The following is a 21,008-nucleotide window of genomic DNA, read 5'->3' on the forward strand; positions in this document are numbered from 1 at the left end:
TAGGCATCAAAAATACAGTCTCTTGGTGCTGGTTGAGGTATGGTCTCGTGAGGATCTGATGAGGGCAGTAACACGGTGGTGGCTCAATTTTATTTCAAAGATGTTAATAGCTAAAAGCATCGAGTTTGGCATATTAAGTATGTTTTTCAGAGAGAGAGAAAGAGATTTTATTTTTCCTCTGGATGTGTTAGGTTTACTGGGTTTACTAAGTTCATTCTGTTAATGGCATCAAGTTGTTATGTGTTCATAAGTAATAATTATTTATTAACAAAATGCTGTTGGTTCTCCAAGAAAATGTAAAAATAAAAATAAAATAATTAAAAATAAATTCGTAACGTAAAATTGTCAGTGACGGAATTTCTTCTATACAAAAAAACAAACGATAGATGGCGTGATTTGAAGATAAAGATACATTTATTCGACACATAGACAGCAACAACAAAAAAATACAGATTTAAAGAAAAGAAACACATACTTATACAAAACAACAAAGAAAAAAAAGGATAGGTACACATCAAAATAACTGGAAAAAATATAAGCCCCAATTTACTTGTGTGGGACAGGGAGTACCATAATTATTTTTTTTGGGGTACTCCCCATCTATGCGAAATATCAGCTTGATATCTTTACCCGTTTCTGAGAAAAAGGGCGGTGACAGACAGTCAGTCAGACAGACGGACAACAAAGAGATCCTATAACGGTTGCTTTTTTTCTTTTGACGTTCGAAACCCTAAAATTAAGTAAAAATATTATGCTGCTACCAAAAAATGTACTTACAGGTATTGAAAAAGCGGTATATAGTACTAAACAAATTATAAACAAACAAAAAACCCGACTGCACGCTAAAAAGATGAAAACAAGTCCCAATGTTAATGGAAAGTATCGTAGGCGGGGACCAGCAGAGGGTTCACCATTTAGCTGAATGTTACTTAGAAAACGGCCTTGAGTGGCGGTCAAGTTTTTTTATTTGTAACTTTTTAGTTGTTTTTATTTTATGAAATTTTACGTCAGTAGTTCATGATCATTTTTTATTTCAATAATTTTGGTGTTGTTATTTAAATACCTTCTATTCTATTCTATTCTCTGTGGGGGTGTAAGTACCTGCACCTGGCTCTCTCGAGTGGAACCTTTGTGCATATCCCCAAGGTCTAAACTGCCTTCCTAAGCTTGGACCATTTCCCACCACGCTGGTCCACTGCGGGTTGGTGGGTTCACATATCTAGATGTACTAGATCCAGATATGCAGGTTTCCTCACGATGTTTTCCTTCACCGTAAGAGCGATGGTACACATTGTACTTAAGTTAAAAGAACTCATTGGTACATGTCAGCGCCGGGATTCGAACCCGCATCTCTTGATTGAGAAGCGGGCACTCACCCGACTGAGCTACCACCGCTCCGCACCGCTTTAAATACCTTCAATATGCATATTTTTGTAATGTGAAAATCAAGCCTTTTCATTTGATACCTTACACGGCAAAGTTGAATTATTATTTTTTCGATCATCACGTTATGTCCTCTAGAGGGCGCTATGTACATTTTAATGGAACGTCACATAGCCTATAACCATTGCGCCATCAATAAGCTTCTAGCAATACCTCATACATCAAAATCTATCAAGCCGTTTAGGCTACAGGAGGGAACAAAGAAACAGACAAACATACATACATACAATCAAAAAACATTACCCTCCTCCTTCGGCAGTCGGGTAAAAAGGAGTAAGACAGGGGGTCATTCTGAACTTTTGCTCTACGAGTTTTGGAAATTAACAAAAAAAACCTTTTTCATAGAAACTTTGTTGGACATGTGACTTTTTACCATGGAAAACGAATAATTTTTTTCGCGAATTTGCAAATCTCGTAGAACAAAAGTTGTTCAGAATGAGCCCTTGAGTCATCCCCTTTTGGCTTAGTATAGCCCTTTTGCGACACTATGTATTTACTTTGCTTTGTCGTCGGGGTTCAGTTGGCTGGAGGATGCCCGAAAATTATTATCTACACTTTAATACTTGTAGTTTCTACAAGTAAATACCACATTTGTTTGAGAAAGCTAATCGGGTTCCGAGTATAGAGTAAAGTGGCAGCCCTATTAATTTCTACTCTTTCCTGGTGCCTACCAGTGTAAGTAAGAATTATACTTACTTACCCTAAAATCACCCAAAATGTACTTGAACATAATTGTCAATAAAGTTGGCGAGTAAAAGTTTATCGACCCACTGTGCAAACTTACATGTGTGCGTGTCACTGCGTGTGCTGTGTGAAGAGCATTGAAAACCCAAAATTGGCGCGGCACGTCACCCTGTACGGGCCCTTAATTGACACCAAAGTTTAGGTAAGCGCATTTTTTTCGTTGATATGGCATGTCCTCTCTTTATTCCTTTGTCAGTGGGCTGTTCCAAAAGTAAACGTCATACCTTGGAGGGCTGATAGGCCAGCTCTGGAGTGACGCTCGATATAGCTCGGTAGATTAAATAGTTCTATCGAATATATGAAATTATTAAAAACAAAGCCCCCAATTCCATTTCTCGGAACTTTTACATCGTTTACTCCTAAATGTATGTTTAATTTAGAGTTATAATCACAGAAATAATAATTATGTGGTTCTAATAGTAAGGCCTTGTCCCATAAACGTTCCCATTTCATATCACTTACACTTACAACCTATCTCATTCACAGGAATACATGTGGCACCGCAAACACAAATACATGCGTCTCGACGGCTCCAGCAAGATCTCCGCTCGTAGAGACATGGTGGCCGATTTCCAGGCTCGAGACGACATCTTCGTGTTCCTGCTGTCCACCAGGGCCGGGGGACTGGGCATCAACCTCACCGCCGCCGATACTGTGAGTTGGTAGTGCTATGAGTAAATGGTAGATAGATGGCGCTGTTAGTAGGAATTTACTATTGTGGAAGGTAGAGGTTCTAAGTGTGAAACATAGATGGCGTTGTTGGTAAAAAGTTTCAAGTTTGTGCTGTAGATGGCGTTAAAAGCCAAAAGTTTCTAGTGACTTGGGTCGGTGGCGTTTGGCTGGATGCGTTTGCGCCTTTTTTTGTGACTATCTACTGATTTTACAAAAAATAACACTTGCTGAATACGTAAGACTTATGTATAAGCAATATACCTAGTAAAACTGTCTATAGTAAGTAACTAGCAGATAACAGTCTCGTCGCGACATGGTGGCGGACTTCCAGGCTCGAGACGATATCTTCGTGTTCCTGTTGTCCACCAGGGCTGGGGGACTGGGCATCAACCTCACCGCTGCTGATACTGTGAGTTGATGGTTCTAAGTGTAGAAGATAGATGGCGTTGTTAGTACGAAGTTTCTAGTGTGTGAGGTAGATGGCGTTAAAAGTAAAAAGTTTCAGGTGAATTGGGTAGAGATAGCGTTGAGGTGAATGCGTTTGCGCCTTTTTAGTGATAAACCACTTGCTGAATTCATAAGTAACATATATTAAATAACATATTTATATGTAGATTTTATACCAGCTTAACAGCATCATACCTAGTAAACCTGTCAATTACTATTGACTTACTATTGAGTTACTTACTAGTAACTAGTAGATAACAGTCTCGTCGCGACATGGTGGCAGACTTCCAGGCTCGAGACGACATCTTCGTGTTCCTACTGTCTACCAGGGCTGGGGGAGTGGGCATCAACCTCACCGCCGCTGATATTGTGAGTTGGTACTTGATAGTTCCGGCTGTGTTGGGTAGATGGCGCTGTTGATTATAGTTCTACGCGTGAGCGATAGATGGCGTTGAAAGTAAAAAGTTTCTAGTGAGTTGGGTTGAGGTAGATGCGTTTGCGCCTTTTTAGTGACTATCTACTGATTTTACAGACAAAACAGTTACTGAATACGTAAGTAAGTCAAATTTTTCATAATAGTAATCCACAGATTTTACAGACAGATCTACCAGCTTTTAATAGCAATATAGTGAAACTATCGATAGTAAGTAACTAGCAGGTAAATAGTCTCGACGCGACATGGTGGCCGACTTCCAGGCTCGAGACGACATCTTCGTGTTCCTGCTGTCCACCAGGGCCGGCGGACTGGGCATCAATCAACCTCACCGCCGCTGATACTGTGAGTGCTAATAAAATTGTGAAAGAAGTTCTTAATGTTCAAGATAGATGGCGCTCTAAGTAAAAAGTTTCAGGTGTGTGCGGTAGATGGCGTTGGTGGAGCATCAACCTCACCGCCGCCGACACTGTGAGTTGATGGTTCTGAGTGTGGAAGATAGATGGCGCTGTTAGCAGGAAGCTGATACTTGGAGTTGCTAGTTCTAAGTGTGAAAGATAGATGTCAGTAGGAAGTGAGAGCTGTGTGGGATAGATGGCGTTGGTGGAGTAAAAAGGTTTTTAGTAAGTGCGTTTGCGCCTCTTTTTAAGTATCAATCCATTGTTAACAGGAATTATAACTATGTTAGTTATTCCGCAGGTATACCTACTAATAATTACTCTCCCAACATCTAATTAATACGATAAACGAACCTCTTCCTATCCCAGGTGATATTCTACGACTCGGACTGGAACCCCACGGTGGACCAGCAGGCCATGGACCGGGCCCACCGTTTAGGCCAAACCAAGCAGGTGACGGTCTACCGCCTCATCTGCCAGGGAACTATCGAGGAGCGCATCACACAGCGAGCAAGGGAGAAGAGCGAGGTGGGTACTAGCACACGCATCATCATCATCATCATCTTCATCGTCTTCTTCTTCATAGCCTTAACTTTATGAATTGTTGAATTTGTGAGACCAGTCACGCTATTATTCAATATCCGCCTATAATGACGACTGCTAGACAAATAATATGGATGTAGACCTCCAAAATCTCATAATAAAATGGTATTTCGCTATTAAAAACTAGTGTTGGACTAGGGTTTGTTGTCATAGCTGGAATTGCGGAAGTTACAGCTAGAAGATTATACTATACTAGAGGTGCTACAAGACCTTTTGTGCTACAAGTGCGAAGAACTGAAACCTTTCATCACCATTATAATCCAAAAACGAAGCAGGTTACGGTCTAAAACGTTAAAAAGAAAATTTTGTTTTTTTTACTATTTTACAGATTCAAAGGATGGTGATCAGTGGAGGCAACTTCAAACCAGACACGCTGAAACCAAAGGAAGTTGTTTCATTACTATTGGACGACGAAGAAATTGAACAGAAATGTAAGATATTTTACTATTTATTTATAATGATAGGACGTAGGCCTCTCCCAACCAAGAAGCGCCACAACCCACAACCTCTAATCTAAGGTCCTGGACTGAAGGGTTTTTTTATGGGTGATGTACTTACTAATTTACTAATTTTCAATTTATTATTCTTTGTTTTATAATTAAGTATATCGGCTAAATAAAATATTTGACTTACAGATAGACAAAAATCAGAAGAGAAGAAAATAATAGAAGAGAGAGATAGGAAACGAAAACATGGCTTGTTACCTCCGGTAAGTACTCCCAAAGCTTATGATTAGTTTAAATTACCATTGATATCTAGCTGAACTGTAATTCTTACCAGTGTGATCCTGTCAAACAAGTAATTTTAGTTAAAATCCAATAAAGGATCACGCACACTATGACCGATCGCGTCGCAAAAGTCATGCAAAAGTGAAATGAAATATATTGGAGCGATTATAAAGTGGATTTTTGCGTTGCTGCGGTCCGTAGTCAATGGACGCGATCCATAAGTAACTCACATAGTTTATTATTACCAACCTTATTACTAATTATCTCTCTTATTAACCTTTCTTCTGTCCAACCCAGCAGCCGGCGGTGATAGAGTCGAAGCGTCCACGCGACTCGGCGTCCGCGCCCGGCAGCCCGCTGCGCGTGGACGACGCCGCGCCGCTGCCCGTCGTACCCGCCTGTGAGTAGCTACACCACCATCATCATCATCACCAGCCTGTAGTATAGCAATCAAACCAAAGCACGCCACTGGATGCGATCTATAGCTTTCCGCACCAGACGAGCTGCTGCCCGTCGTACCCGCCTGTGAGTAGCTAGTAGCTGCACCACCATCATCATCAGCCTATAGTCATCCACTGAGAGTAGTTTACACCAGCATAATTATGCATACATCTATCTTCGAAGGAGTCTTGGAATACTACAGCAGCCAAGCATCATCAGCCTATAGCAGTCCACTGCTGGACGTAGGCCGTCGTACCCGCCTGTGAGTGTACTCTTAGAAAATATTTTACATTATAGCAAGCTTTACTAAAGAATGTAGCGGTGGATGGTGGCACGAAGAGAGAAATGTGCGGCGCTGAGTATCACATCTACGGCGGACCTAACCTAAAGGCGGAAGCCGCTAGCATACTGGAGTCCCACGGGTCAGGTAAAATTACTTATAACACTTATGCCAAGAAACTTTTCACAGTTTAAAAATACTCATTAAACGTATTAATTATATATTTTCCCCCCACAGCATTCTCCCCATCCATCGGCCCCCGCGGCGGGGCAATGCGGCGCGCGCGCGGCGGCGGGCGGCGCGGGCGGCCCCGCGGCTCGAGGCATCTGTCGCGCCGGGACCGACCTGTCGCCACAGACGCTGCTAGTGCTAGTGATGGTGAGTATATAACATAACCTAGGTAATCAATGTAAAAAAACTTCCGATATTCTACGCTAAAAGTCGCTCTGTCGCGCCGGGACCGACCTGTCGTTACTGATGCTGGTGTTGCTAGTGATGGTAAGGATCTTGAATAACCTAGTCAATGGACTAGGTTATTCAAGATGGTAAGGTTCTTGAATAACCTAGTCCATTGACTAGGTTATTCAAGATCCTTACCATCACAGCGACTTTTAGCGTAGAATATCGGCAGTTTTTACCATTGTAAAAACTGCCGATATTCTACGCTAAAAGTCGCTCTGTCGCGACGCGATCGACCTGTCGCCACCGATGTTGCGGCTGCTAGTGAAAGAAAGAAAGAAAGAAAAAACATTTATTGCCACATAATCGGGAAAACACAATAAAACACAAATACAAAAATTAACTTAAGATTAAAAGGTGGCAAAAGGACAAACTCAGCAATGCTGCGAGTTATACCTCGTATAATCTATGCAGCGCTGGTTTTCAGTATGCCCTGAACTTAGGTGCTAAATTATATACTAATAAATTAATTAAACTAGTTACACAAGCTTACTAAGCAAGCTTACTTAGTTACTAAGCAAGTGATGGTAAGGATCTTGAATAACTTAAACCAACGTTAAAAACCCCGATATTCTACGCTAAAAGTCGCTCTGTCGCGACGCTATCGACCTGTAGCCACTGATGTTGGTGCTGCTAGTGATGGTGAGTGGTGTAAAATAACCTAGTCAATGGTAAAAACTGCCGATATTCTTCAGCTACACTAAGGCGGCCCCGCGGCTCCCGGCATCTGTCGCGCCGGGACAGACCTGTCGTTACTGATGCTGGTGGTGCTAGTGATGGTAAGTGTCTTGAATAACCTAGACAATGGTAAAAATGTCTGATGTTGTACAGCTACACTAAGGCGGCCTCGCGGTTCGCGGCATCTGTCGCGCCGGGACCGACCTGTCGCCACCGACGCGGCTGCTAGTGATGGTTAGTGGTGTAGAATAACCTAGACAATGGTAAAAACCCCGATATTCTACGCTAAAAGTCGCTCTGTCGCGCCGGGACCGACCTGTCGCCGCTGATGTGGCGGCTGCTAGTGATGGTGAGTGGTGAAAAATAACCTAATCAACGTCGCACAATAATAAAAGTCTTACAACTTTTGATAAAATGTGGCTAACAACACTCGGGATAACATGACCTTAAACAAAGACCCTAAAAACAAAGCGAAAATGGGTTCAGCCGTTTGAGAGCTCCTACAGACACATACACAGACTTATTAAACTGATAACACCGATTTTTTCCTCTTTCGGGTTTGAATTAAGTAGCCTAATCACAAGGTCAAGTAGATCTCAATTTCGTAACCATCTTTTCTTACTTCCAAACATAATCCTCTCATAGTAACACCACCTCCTACCCCGCAGGCGCAGCCCTCCTCGACTCCGACGCGCCGCTCGAGATCATCGAGCCGTCCGCCCCTCGCGTGCGGCGCGGGCCCGGGCGGCCCCGGCTGGCTCGCGCGGCGGCCTCGCGAGGAAGCAGTGTGTCAAGGAGGCCGCGGCGGCCACGGGAGCCGCTGTTGGTGCCGCTGGCGCCGCCGCCTTAGGTAGGTATTTATAACAAAATTTCACCCCATTATAGCCCCTCTGGTCAGGGCAAAACGCAGGAACATTCTGAAGCGATATCGCCGGACAGGGTACTTATGAAAGATCATACTCAAAAGTTAAGCAAAGCTTACAAGAGTGTTGTATGTATGCCACTGTGCAGTTACAAACCGCATTGACGGATTAATCCTTAGGGACAAGCATAGGTAAATAATTATTCACTAGTCGATTTAAAGCCAATGATATTCTATAAGCGTGCGGCGCGGGCCCGGGCGGCCCCGGCTGCCTCGCGAGGTACTGTGTCGAGGAGACCGCGCAGACCGAGGGAGCCGCTGTTAGTTCCGCTAGCACCGCCGCCGTAAAAAGGTTAATATACAAGAAGTATTTCAACTTTATCGGCATTTTATGTAGTTTTCCCGTGTGGTATTTACTTTAAGGATATTCTCATTTATAAGAGTCCTATCATGATAATAAGAAATACAACAAAAGCGATCGGTCCAGTCGATCAGGCCCTGACTAAATTGAAGTAAATAGGGCCAATAGACCCGAGGGGCATGCAAATCCTTAAAACTTCAAACGTAACTTTAAGTTATTTACTGTAAGATCGGTTTTAGTGCGATAACTCTATTCGATCGTAGCACTTATAAACGCCGCCATTTTCATAATGATTCTTTATTCGCACTAATTAAACAAAATAATGCACTCTTCTTAGTATTTTCATATTTTTGTAAGTAACTTACCTGCTTACTTTTGTTTCAGATACCTCAAGTGTTGTGAAGAACTGGACCCACCTAGTGCAATTTGTTAATAATTATAATAATTTACTATTTAACAATGAAATGATCACTAATGAAGTATTGTAACATAATGTACAAATCTATTTAATAAAGCTATGCGTGTTTAAGTTTCTAATAATTCCATGTTTTTTTCTGCATTAAGTAACCCTTGACTTGACCTACCCCTATCGCATGACATTGAAAATCTCTTGAGTAGCACGACTTTATACCTATATTTTTAATTAGCCCTGTGCTGCAAGTAAAAGGTACATGGACGAATAGAAACGATCACTATGCAGATATAATATACGTCAATATATTTTTTGGCTGGTGTCTATGAGATGAGGGCGGAGCTAGGTAGGAGTCAATTTATTCTTTCGTGAATTACCTGCTATAATGCATCTATGTCTTGTCTACTATTGCATACCTAAGGAATAACATATATAACTGATGAAGAAGGTTGAGTGTTGTGGCTTTCCTTGGGAGAGGCCCGTGTCAAACAGTGGTACAGGCTGATGATGATGATGATATACCTTAAATTTTAATATTAGGTGGAGAGCTGGAGACAATAAGACCATCAAAATCACTCCTGGTTATTTATTATTACCTATGCTATAATAGAGATAACTAGTTACTTTTCTAAGATTATTACACTATGAAATTAATTTATTTTTATCTCACCAAAGCCATTTTCTTTTCTACAAGATTACTAAGTATTCTTAGGTATCTTATTATCTTCAATCAAAGTTTCTTAGAGTTTAAAGGAGTTAAGTATGTATAAAATAGTTATATAAGCTGAACTGAAATCGTAATTGAAGATAAGTATTCAAATCAAAACAGCACCATCATTCTTAAAGCCACTAACCGAGCCGGCAGCTAAGTACCTGAGAACACTTAAGGCCAATTAATTTGCCTGCATTGCATACAAAATGCAGTCGTGATGTATCATCGTGCATATGCATCGCCTGCCTTTTGTTTTGTGACAACATTAACCATTTTAAACGGAGATTTCGGTCTTGTTTTTCGTAAATTTATTACCCAATCGAGTCTTTAGTAGTTTTGAGACGTGAGACCAGCGTTGTAATGTGTTAGGTGTGTGATCGTAAAGCCGATGCATTGTCTGCACACGATCGCAGCTTATTTTAAGCCAATGCACGAATTTCGGTGTTAGGTTCTGTCAATACCTACACGTTATTAGAAGATATCGATTCTGGTGGCTCAGAATTAAATTTTATCAATATCAAACTATAAATTCTTCCACAGAAAATAATTATTAAATTTACTAAAACATTCATAAAATCTGTGCCTTCAGAATCGAGATAAAAATTATTTATGAATGTGTATGTAATTTTAACGTGTGTGTTTTCAGTTATGTGAAAAAAAAATTGTAAGTAACTACTTACTTACCATACTTAAATGTTTTTCACTATCGATATCAAAATTATATTATATCTGAAACATGTTAATTGTATGTAAGTTCCAACAGCTGGGCTGCTATCAGAAATTTTTCAACCATCGTGTCCTGACGGTGATATAGAGTTTGTTGCAGACATGGGGACACTGACAGTTGCAGAAGCCCCTTTCTACTAAGCTGATGCGGCGGCTTCAGCTGTCGAAGAACCTATGACCGACATGACCGTTGGTGTAGACGAGTTCACAAGTGGAGATTGCGAACAGGCAAACGTAGCGTGGGACGTTCTCTAGCTCACTGGAAAGACAGTATAGCCAGTGATAGTGACATTAATATTAATTAATCTATTATACTGTATACTGATACTGTATAGTTATATTGTATAGTGATACTGTATGATACGGTATACACATACTGATACGGATACTGTATGCAGATATACGTTGATACGTTGTACTGGTATGTACATTGATGCTGTATATGGATGCGCATACGGTATACAGATACTGATACCGTATACAGATACTGTACACTGATACTGTATAACCATACTGTATACTGATACTATACGTACTAAAGCAAGTAGTTTTATGTCGTACCTACTTATACTAAAATAATTAATGTAAATAGCGCTTTACAGAAAGCAGGTTACCACTCCAACTGTGGACCCTGAGTCCATGTTTCTGCAACATACTTAATGGTATACCGGCAGGTCGCACTGTGTGAAGACCTTAATCTTATAGCCGAGGAGAAACAGCAACGAAAATTTCAGATTGCAGCCCAACCCAGCCCTTGGAACTAACATACCTACAATGCCTACATTAACATAAATATTTTTAAACGTACCTATACCTACCTAATTATTATAAACACACAACGGCACATCACTAAAATCACAGTCTGCAAATTACCCACACAATCTTAGAGAAGTTGGGTAAGTACTTATGTTCATTGCAAAATATAGAAATTAATATAAAAATAACTTACATGAATCATAAAATAGTAAAATGTAAGCTCACTTAACTTCGCACTCGCTGCAACTGTTGTCTGGACCGGGCCACACGTCCACCTTGGCTCCATGCGCCTGGGGGTCACTCTATATGACGAAAAACGAAGTTTCGAAACGCTGCTGCGCGAGCCACGACTCTGTCTCGTTGCATTAAACGTGCCGATTGCACGACAGCTCCCGGTCGGTTTTCGACAATATACATGTACATGTAGAGTAACCTCTGCCCGCCTCAGCAAACCACATCAGTTCCCTCACACTCACGACACTAATCACTCACTGGCACGTCCGCTCGCCACGGTCCCTCACACAAAAATGACGCGCGCTCATGCGGTGCTAGCTTACGTGGATATTTCGTTCTACCCTCAATTCTTCAATATTAATTAATTATTATTATGGTGCGCCTAAACTATCAATAAAGGTAGGCACAGACTGAGCTTACCTTCGCAACGTATTCTACGCGTAACGATTTATGACGTCTAAGGACATGAAGAGAGCGTGAAACGTGGAAAGTTTTGGGAAATACCATAGACCTACTAGGAAAAACACTTTCAAACGGAAGTTATGATATTTTTTTCAATGGGCGCTGCTAGTGGGCCTTGGGTTTAACCAAGAATGAGCCCTAAGGTTCAACGCAAGCCGAACTTGCGCTGCCAGTTGCAAAAAATCATAACTACCTACCGTTTGAAAGCGATATAAAAAAAAAACAAATACCTAATTCCAAATTTTAGAACCTGAGGTAGGTTAGGTAATTCCGCCTGAAGACCTGTCTTATATAAGGTGCTTGTTGTATATTGTCCGTTCATATAAGTACTTTTTGCATCATATAAATATTTGTTAACTAAGTGAAGCGGAAAGGAGTCCCATAGTCCTTCAAGAAGCATTAATTGGATCCTAAACGTCAGCAGACTACAAATACGGTTCTTTCCCTATAAGGCTTTGCCCTCCTAATTAATCCTCAACCAAAGTTTGTGCGAGTTTAGATGGCACAGTGTTGCGAAATCAAATGGGATTCCTTTCCTAAAACAGATTGGTCTAGATTTAGGTTTTGTTTATTACTCGAAGGCACGGATTTAAGTTTATTTATTGGGAAATCATGTTTCTAGTATCTACCTGGTGAAACTACCATAGAATAGAGAGGAGCTTAGGTGCTTGAGACCCCTAACTGTGAATGAATCTGTAAAAAATCTCGATTATTTTAAGATTCCAATTACTAGAAAACGGTAACGGTTCGTCAATGTTATTTCGCAATAGGGCCCCTGGACGCTATACACTTCTACTTCGCTATCCAGCTGACTAACTCTTAATTTTAAAACTTTTTTTCTACAACATTATTCTAACAGAACTCATTTCTCATCACAACATCGTTATCCGCTCAGCAGAGAGCATCATCAGAGCTGTCATATCCTCAGGATGTCCTGCCACGTGCCAATGCGTAAAAAACTACCCTCCCCGGGTATAACGTTTTCAACACCCAACTGCAATTAGGATTTTTAGGAAGTTTGTTTGTGGATGAGGAGTGATGTGCGAAGAAGTGGCGATTATAAAACATACATACAGACGAATTGAGAACCTCCTCCTTTTTTCGAAGTCGGTAAAAAATTACTATTAATACTACTAAATCGAGTTTGAAAAATCCTGCTAAGAAGTACAATGTATTACGCTATGGACCAAAATGGGAAAGTAAATGATTTATTATTATTATCATAATTAGCTATGTACTTTTGTTAAATCTTCTTCTTAGCGAGTATGTCGGTGATGAACATATAAAGGTTGTTGCAAAAGCCGAAACCTGCATGTGCCACATGTTATAATATCTAAGCCCGAAACTGAAATCAGAATTTCAACCCTGTATGTTTGTGTTTATGATAATAGGTACTTATAGCAGCTAGACTAGGGTTTGTCACCGTGGTGAAAGGATGGGCTAGTCAGACAGATCAGAATTTGCGCCTGTAGGTAAACCTAAGTATTTTTTACCTCAAAGTTCAAAAATCTCACTTAAAATCAACACGTAGGATTCTGGGAACTAAAGCATAAATACTTGCAGATGTAGTGTGCGCGCAAATTCATGTCCGTTGACTTCTTGTTAACAATAGGTTGTGAATAATATATTACTTATAGCTATCTATTCTATTCTATTCTCTGTGGGGGTGTAAGTACCTGCACCTCGCTCTCTCGAGTGGAACCTTTATCTAAGGTCTAAACTGCCTTCCTAGCTTGGACCATTTCCTACCACGCTGGTCCACTGCGGGTTGGTGGGCTCACATATCTAGATGTGCTAAATCTAGATATACAGGTTTCCTCACGATGTTTTCCTTCACCGTAAGAGCGATGGTATACATTGTACTTAAGTTAAAAGAACTCATTGGTACATGTCAGCGCCGGGATTCGAACCCGCATCTCTTGCGTGAGAAGCGGGAGCTTACCCGACTGAGTTACCACCGTTCACCGCTTATAGCTAATTTCTAATAGCTTTTTAGTAAATTAGGTATACCTGCAAGAGTTCGGACAACTAATCTGACTGAATTTGTGATTCTGTTTTTATCACTGAGCTGCAATTGATCTATGATCAGTTATGTCTACTCCTTAATAAATTATGCATGCCTCAACACAAGAATGTCAATTTAAGTACAACTTAAAAAGTCTAATATGAGTCCAAATTAAATTTACTCAAATGAAATGAAATATAAGACGAAGCGTACAGTGCAACTAAAAGTCCTAGAATAAAGAGTGTGATTTTGCAAAGACATTTGCAGTTTTTTACTTACATTTACATACATTTTAAAAATAAAATACCGAGTGATAATGGTTATTTTAATGGATTTTTGTTTAAATAAATAGATGGATCGATTAAATACAGTCTTTAACAACTAGTTAGGACCCACTTCCATTTTCAGGACTTCACAGTTCCACTGTAGATTGCAGGCTAAAGTAACTTGAATATACCTGAGTCCGTGCGCCGACTACACCGCGCCGATATTACGCATTCAACCCGCGTACCTCAGGCGCCACCTCGCTGGAGCGTCGAGACGTCATCAGATAAATGCTAAACAATTCAGACTTTTAGATTTACCACGTTTAATTCCTAACCACAGTTTTAATGAAGGTTTACGAGGCGGTTTGAATAAAACACTCGTTCGGTGGGTTGATGTGATGTGACTTCCGGAGTGATATTTGAAAATAATAAGAAGGTTATTATCACCTCGAAGGTCCGGGTTGGATTCCTGTATACTCTTTTCCTCTCCCTAAATGTGCAGTAATATCGGCAATCCGTCCCGTTGGGTTGTTAAGAGTAGTTACTAGTAAGAGTAGTTGAATGGGCTTATTTCTAGTGCGGACACTGTTTTAAGCACAGGAAACTGCTGGTGTAATAAGTCAATTGTGTTTGATTTGTGTGCCTGTTGCTACATAAGTCTTCATCTTCAATGTCAGTGCCGTCAATGCTAAGTAAAGTCTTCCAGACCGAAAGAAACTGTGATTCGCTATTTTTATTCTTATTCTTACTTAAAAACGAAGAGACGATTTCGATTTTTGAAAGACAGTTACCGGAAGTGGAACCCTGCAACTGCAAGTCGCATTCTCCAGTCTTGTCATCAAATTCTGTCTCATGATGTATGAGCAGAAAAACTTGAGCACATTGGCAGTTAGTAGCTGTCATCGAGTGATGTATCGCGCCACGGAGCAAAGAGGAAAATTGGACCATTGATTTATTTTAATGAGGTTACTGCTGGATATTTATAGATTACGCATTATTGTGGCACTGTAAGTACCTAAGTACGATGTATGTGTAGAGAAACTGAACTAGCTGAGATTAGGTTCGTGAAAGATATCTAATACCTACCTAACTAACTACCTACCTATAGTACCTATAATTTAGGTCGGCACAGAATGAAGCTCATTTATTCGCAAGGGTTCACACGATTTTCTGTTCTTGTTTTAAAATTAAAGTAAGTAAAACTTAATTTAAACATAAGAACAGAAACCCTCTTTAAAACCATAATAGTATTACAACTTTCAAATCCACAAATCCATTACCGTAATCTTTATCGGAAATGGCACATTACGATTTTAACTTTCTTAAAAAACGCTGCAACCCCTCTCCATTTTACTGCGATCTGTCTTGCCATACATCGGTTTTGTTGGTTAAAGCTCCTGGTCGGATGGTTATGTAAATAGTTGGGTAAGTTTCTGAGGGTGGGGTGAGTCCGTGACGGCATCGAATGACGGATGTCTTTACAAGCAAGCCGACGTGTCACGCGGGAGTCATCCGGGCTTTGCGACACACGGCTCTCAAACATTGCCGAGGTATTTTCGATATATTTGGAACGAAACTTGTTTGTATGTAAGTATATTTATAAGCCTTTGAATTGATTGTATTGATTTTGATTGTATGTAAGTATATTTATAAGCCTTTGAACTAACCTAAGCGTCACCGTCATAAAACGCTAAACGTATTTCAAATAGTATTTAATTCAAATTTTAAATGCATTTTGTACTAACAGACGACTAAAATACGTTTAACATGTAATTTTGTTGAAATTACTCCTTTGAGCTATCTTTCTGTAGGTACTTTTTAAGTGTTTCATAAATAAACAAGTTCTATTGAAACAATATTTTAAGTATTCTTTGTCAATAATGTTTTCAAAACTGTACAAACAATTAAGTTAATATTTTTAAACATTGAGAACCACAGGTTTCTAAGGTAACCGTGAACATATCGCTCGCATGAAAGATAAGTGTTCTCCGACCCCCATTTTTTTAGCCCCAAAAATTAAACCGATACTTTGGCAAAAAAACCCGTATCCAATGTCTTACTCCCCCGACAAAGATACGGTAGAAAACTTAAAAATATAATGTGAAAATGCTAAAAATAATCCCAAAACGTGTTGCGTAGATGTACGTGATGATTTTGTTATGATGTGATGTGAGTCTTCTCTTGTGTTATGAAAGCACTTTTTTGTTCAAGTTTAAAAATAGATTGTTTTCAATTTATGTTATTTTTGATCCAACTTGTTATCATTAATCACATCGTCATTGTTTGGGTTTCTTTCCATTTGGGCAGCCTCAATTTTTAGTAAGGTAAAAAAGTACTTAATTTTTAGATTATTATTAAATTACTTATGGAGATTAGGTATAAGTTTTACACAAAACATCGACATGGGTTAGTGGTTAATGTATTTTTAAAGTCTTGTAACTACTGTAACAATGTTTGGATTTAGACTTTATGTCCTTACCTACGCTATGAAAAGGGAATGCATAGAACTTAATTGTTATTTCTTATAATACCTGTTACTTCATTTATCCTTCTTTTCAAAGTATTAAATGCATTATCGTCATCATAACCATAATTTATAATACATTATTATTATCAACCAACAATAGTCCACTGCTGGACTAAATAGACTTTGCGTATCTGTAATCAAATGGAAATTTCAACTGAACTTCTGGAGGGTAAAGTCTCAATACAGTTTTCTTATGGCTTCTGCAATCACGTAGGTACGTACACCGTATACACATAAATTACATATGCATGTGTTAGTATTATACATATGTTCTTATATGTATATGTATTCTTATGTATGTCAACGATTTGATCGGTCTTCTTGCGTGTTTCCACGAGATTGCTTTCAGTTATGAAGTCTACAGTCATTGACCTTATTTATATCAATAAGTAGCTATACCTAGTTCGTTAGTCAACCATGAGTTACATGTAAGTGGTTGGTTAATTTAATACCTAGACTACATACATTGAAAAAAAAGCGGCTTTCAATAGTAAAAAGTCACGTGATGAAAAAGTTTCTATGGGGTCCGTTTTTTTTCAAATGTTGTTGTGGATGACCTAATGAGCCTCCCACTTTCGGCTTACTACCTATACACCACTTTTGCAACACTCGGTAGGTGTATTCGTTTAATAATAATAATTGTACACCCGAGTCCACGTTGTTGTATGTACCAACATGACACACATAATACGAATGACAGCTTCCTCTCCTACTTCGCGTAAAAACAAAACACTCTCCATTTTCGTTCGTGCATTTGAAATTACCCACATTTTTTTCCTTGCCTCCACGGTGCACAAATGAGCCCCATAATGCAAGACTTCACACTGGTAATTAGAATGCTTAGCGCTGACTCGTGGAGATGCCACGGCGGAGATGGCGAGACGAAGCGGACCTCCCATGTACATTGCACATTGTGATCTTTGGAGGGTATTAGCACTGAACTGAAAGTTATCTGCCAAGAGATTATTCCACTATTACGTTATGACAATAGCTCCCCAGTCTTGGAGTGGACAGCTGAGGGTTTCATTGTTTTATGGTTTAATTAAAGCATCGAAGTATATTTAAAGTTATGAAATTATTATGTCCATAACTACCATTTCAACATTTCATAGTTTTGTTTTACTAGTTTGGCCGCAAATATTCTGGGTAAATAGAATCACCTAACGTCAAACCAGCGATTATGATGATATGCGCCGGAACTGCGATACAGGAAAATAATACTATGAACCCGATAGAATTAGATATTATGAACCCGGCTTACTTAATAGAAATTTTATTTCCGTAGATCTTACAAGAATTCACCAAAAAATAAAGCAAATAAATATTCCGAAAATAAAACAAAACTACTACCATACCAACTTGAAAACTTACCGTCGCCATTTTCATAAATAACTGAGCAGTGCTGCCAACTTACGAAGTCATTAGTGGTGTGCCGCAGACTCCTCTATTGATCTGGTTAAATTTACATTAGGCAGTAAGGCCGTTAGCAGCTAATGGGAAATCTATACTTGCAGGCTCCAACGGATTTAGGTTTTACGTCTGTATTGGATTGAAGTGGCTAAGTGAAATATCATACCACACCCCCTGTGTAGCGTTAGTCAACGGAATATTTTTTTGGTTAGGCAAAAATGTATAAGTAGGTGAGCATTTAGTGTAAATAGCATGAAAAAGTTAATCAAAATTAAATCTAGACTAGTCCGATACGATGGTCTGGTACATAGGTACGTATAGAAATCCTCAATGTGGTATGGTTCTATAAAATTTAGACAATATCATTTGTTAGTTATTAGAGTTACTTCAAAAATGATTCAAGTAATTTCTAAGTTTAACTAAATAAAACAACTTTTTCAAGTTCATTTCACCCATTTATATCTAAATATGTCGTGTTTGCGTGCAGTTTCGCTCCCAACAATGCGATGACAGCTAAAAATTGCTTTTTAACTAAAACTAAATAAATAAACCTAAAATACGAGACGGCATTCGTGCTCGCCGTTCCATAGTTTAAAAGGAAATTGAGTTTTGTAAAGGAAATTGAGACTGCAGTTAGTTTGATTCTTTTTATTGCTTAAATATGTATGTTTAAATATTTATTCAGATACAGTGGCAGTCTAACAGTTTCTTACATTAAGTAGGTACATATATTTTTTTACTGCTGGACAAAGATAATTTTGCACATATTCCGATCATGCAACCATGTCCTATTTTGGAAAGATAACTGTCAGAAATAACATTACTCATACAAAAAGGTGGTGAAATTGGCATCATATTACGACTTTCTACGTGTTCTAGGTAAGCACATACATAAAATTATGGATTGAGGTGTTCACAAATCCGATTGCCATCAGCTCTGAAGTCAGGTTTTATTTCTCAAGATCTTAATCCTCGATCTGCACACGATGTATTTGACAGTCTACTCAGCATTGTTTCATGCATATTGCAGCCTTATTGCCTAAGATAAACATCCAATGTACTTACTTATATTATCTATTTATTTATTTATCGTATTTATTTATTATTATTTTTTTTTATTTATTGTATCACGATTATTTATTTATTTATTTATCGTATTTATTTATTATTATTTTTTATTTATTTATTGTATGGCTTCACTGGTTACATAAAATAATATTAAAATAGTATCACGATCATGATAACTTTTGGATCTGAGGGAAGGGTGATAAATGGCTACTGGTTGGCATATTGAATATCTATCACTATCGCTTTCAATATTGCTTTATTTCTAATGTCTAGTTGTTAATTTTATGATTGTTCAATAAGATAAATAGGTATGTATGTGGCTTGATATTTGGAACCACCATTCACATTGAGTAATTTTTTTTTTAATGATATGGTTCGAACTAAATAATAAGTAATAGTTATATATAAGTATCTATGAAATATTTTAGACAATACACAAATAGCTACGGCCATACCAAAAGACAAAATGATAGGAAAATAAAGGCATCACTAACAAAGCGATCGAGACAGATATTAAAAATAGGCACCCTCTTTTCCTACATGGTGTTATTATATTGTGCAACGATCCGCGTTGCTCCACAGACCAATTACCTAACGAGTTGGGAACACGCTGTATACGTCACACGGAACGATTTATAGAGCCTTAGAAGTGGTGACGCAAAAGTATCGCAGATTATATATATGTCAATGAGATTATCGTAAATCTTCTGAGCTCTATGTGATTTGGAAGTGGGGAATAATTTTGCAGATTTTAAAAGCATATCGTTTTTACACACTTTTGCAGGGTGGCGGTATGCTACGTATACCTATTCCAAAGAGTTATTGGCTATCCTGAGTGACGTAGGTATCGATCGCATCCTAACTAATATTATAAATGTGAAAGTAACTGTGTCTGTCTGTCTGTCTGTCTGTCTGTTACTCTTTCACGCCAAAACTACTGAACGGATTTGAATGAAATTTGGTATACATATGGTCTAGACCCTGAGAAAGAACATAGGCTACTTTTTATCCCGGAATTCCCACGGGAAAACTTTTTAAGGTGAAGCGAAGCTCGCAGGCACAGCTAGTCTTATTATAGGGGCAGCGGCATAGTGGGCATTCAGAGAAAATGGTGAATCCCGTCATTATGTTGCACTACGATGCATAACAAACCCAGTTTGTCACCGACATCGACACGCATAGAGGAAGAACTAACCGTCCAGTACGGTAAGATAAAAATATTTACCGCAAATCTAGAACCTAGATGTATGACGTAGCAACCCAAAGTGGACCAGCGAGGATGGAAATGCGTTCTAAGCTATGAACTTAGTTAATTTGGACCTTTATGGGATGTTTAAACACTGCATTCGAGTGAGCCTTCCCTAATTTCCAACCATACTGTGGCAAATTAATACATGACGGTACATCTCTACACCTAGTACCTAGATTAGGGTCTAGACTTTCACTTAAACGCTAGATCTCTGACCAATCACCTCCCCCGCATAGGCAAATTGTGCGCAATCGAAAGTCATGCATATCACATCTAGTTATGGGCTATCCTCATCTGTTAAACATTTTCGTACAACGATCATTACCTCGCAGAGTATACATGTTGCAAGCAGTGTGGTCACTACAAATAGACATACGGAACATAGGTTGTGCATTTAGTGTACTCATGTATGACATTATTACACAATATACATACAAATCGGTCAACTGGCGGCACTATACGGATAAAATTTTATTATAAGCTTCAGTTGCAAGATTCGTTTTCGAATCCCGCCACCCTGGGCATAGGGTAAAGATCCGTGTGTTGAGCATTTGTCTTTTACTTTACATCTATCCATCTGATACCCATCGATCATACAGGCTCTGCTAAGTTTAGGGTCGGATGGCCGTCTG

General features: G+C 39.1%; 1 protein-coding gene across 1 annotated transcript in view; it reads left to right on the forward strand.

Moving 5' to 3' along the window:
- Positions 1-9,089, forward strand: part of LOC105387614 (chromatin-remodeling ATPase INO80) — a 33,882-nt gene extending 24,793 nt beyond the window's left edge. Inside the window, exons 21-28 of the mRNA XM_048622020.1 lie at positions 2,674-2,841; positions 4,507-4,665; positions 5,069-5,171; positions 5,376-5,449; positions 5,766-5,868; positions 6,427-6,567; positions 7,995-8,176; positions 8,934-9,089. Coding sequence (XP_048477977.1) covers positions 2,674-2,841; positions 4,507-4,665; positions 5,069-5,171; positions 5,376-5,449; positions 5,766-5,868; positions 6,427-6,567; positions 7,995-8,176 — 930 coding nt within the window. The 3' untranslated portion in view covers positions 8,934-9,089. The remainder of the gene's footprint in view (positions 1-2,673; positions 2,842-4,506; positions 4,666-5,068; positions 5,172-5,375; positions 5,450-5,765; positions 5,869-6,426; positions 6,568-7,994; positions 8,177-8,933) is intronic.
- Positions 9,090-21,008: the final 11,919 nt, after the last annotated feature.

The sequence above is a fragment of the Plutella xylostella genome, chromosome 7 (assembly GCF_932276165.1).
Source record: "Plutella xylostella chromosome 7, ilPluXylo3.1, whole genome shotgun sequence".
NCBI lineage: Eukaryota > Metazoa > Arthropoda > Insecta > Lepidoptera > Plutellidae > Plutella > Plutella xylostella.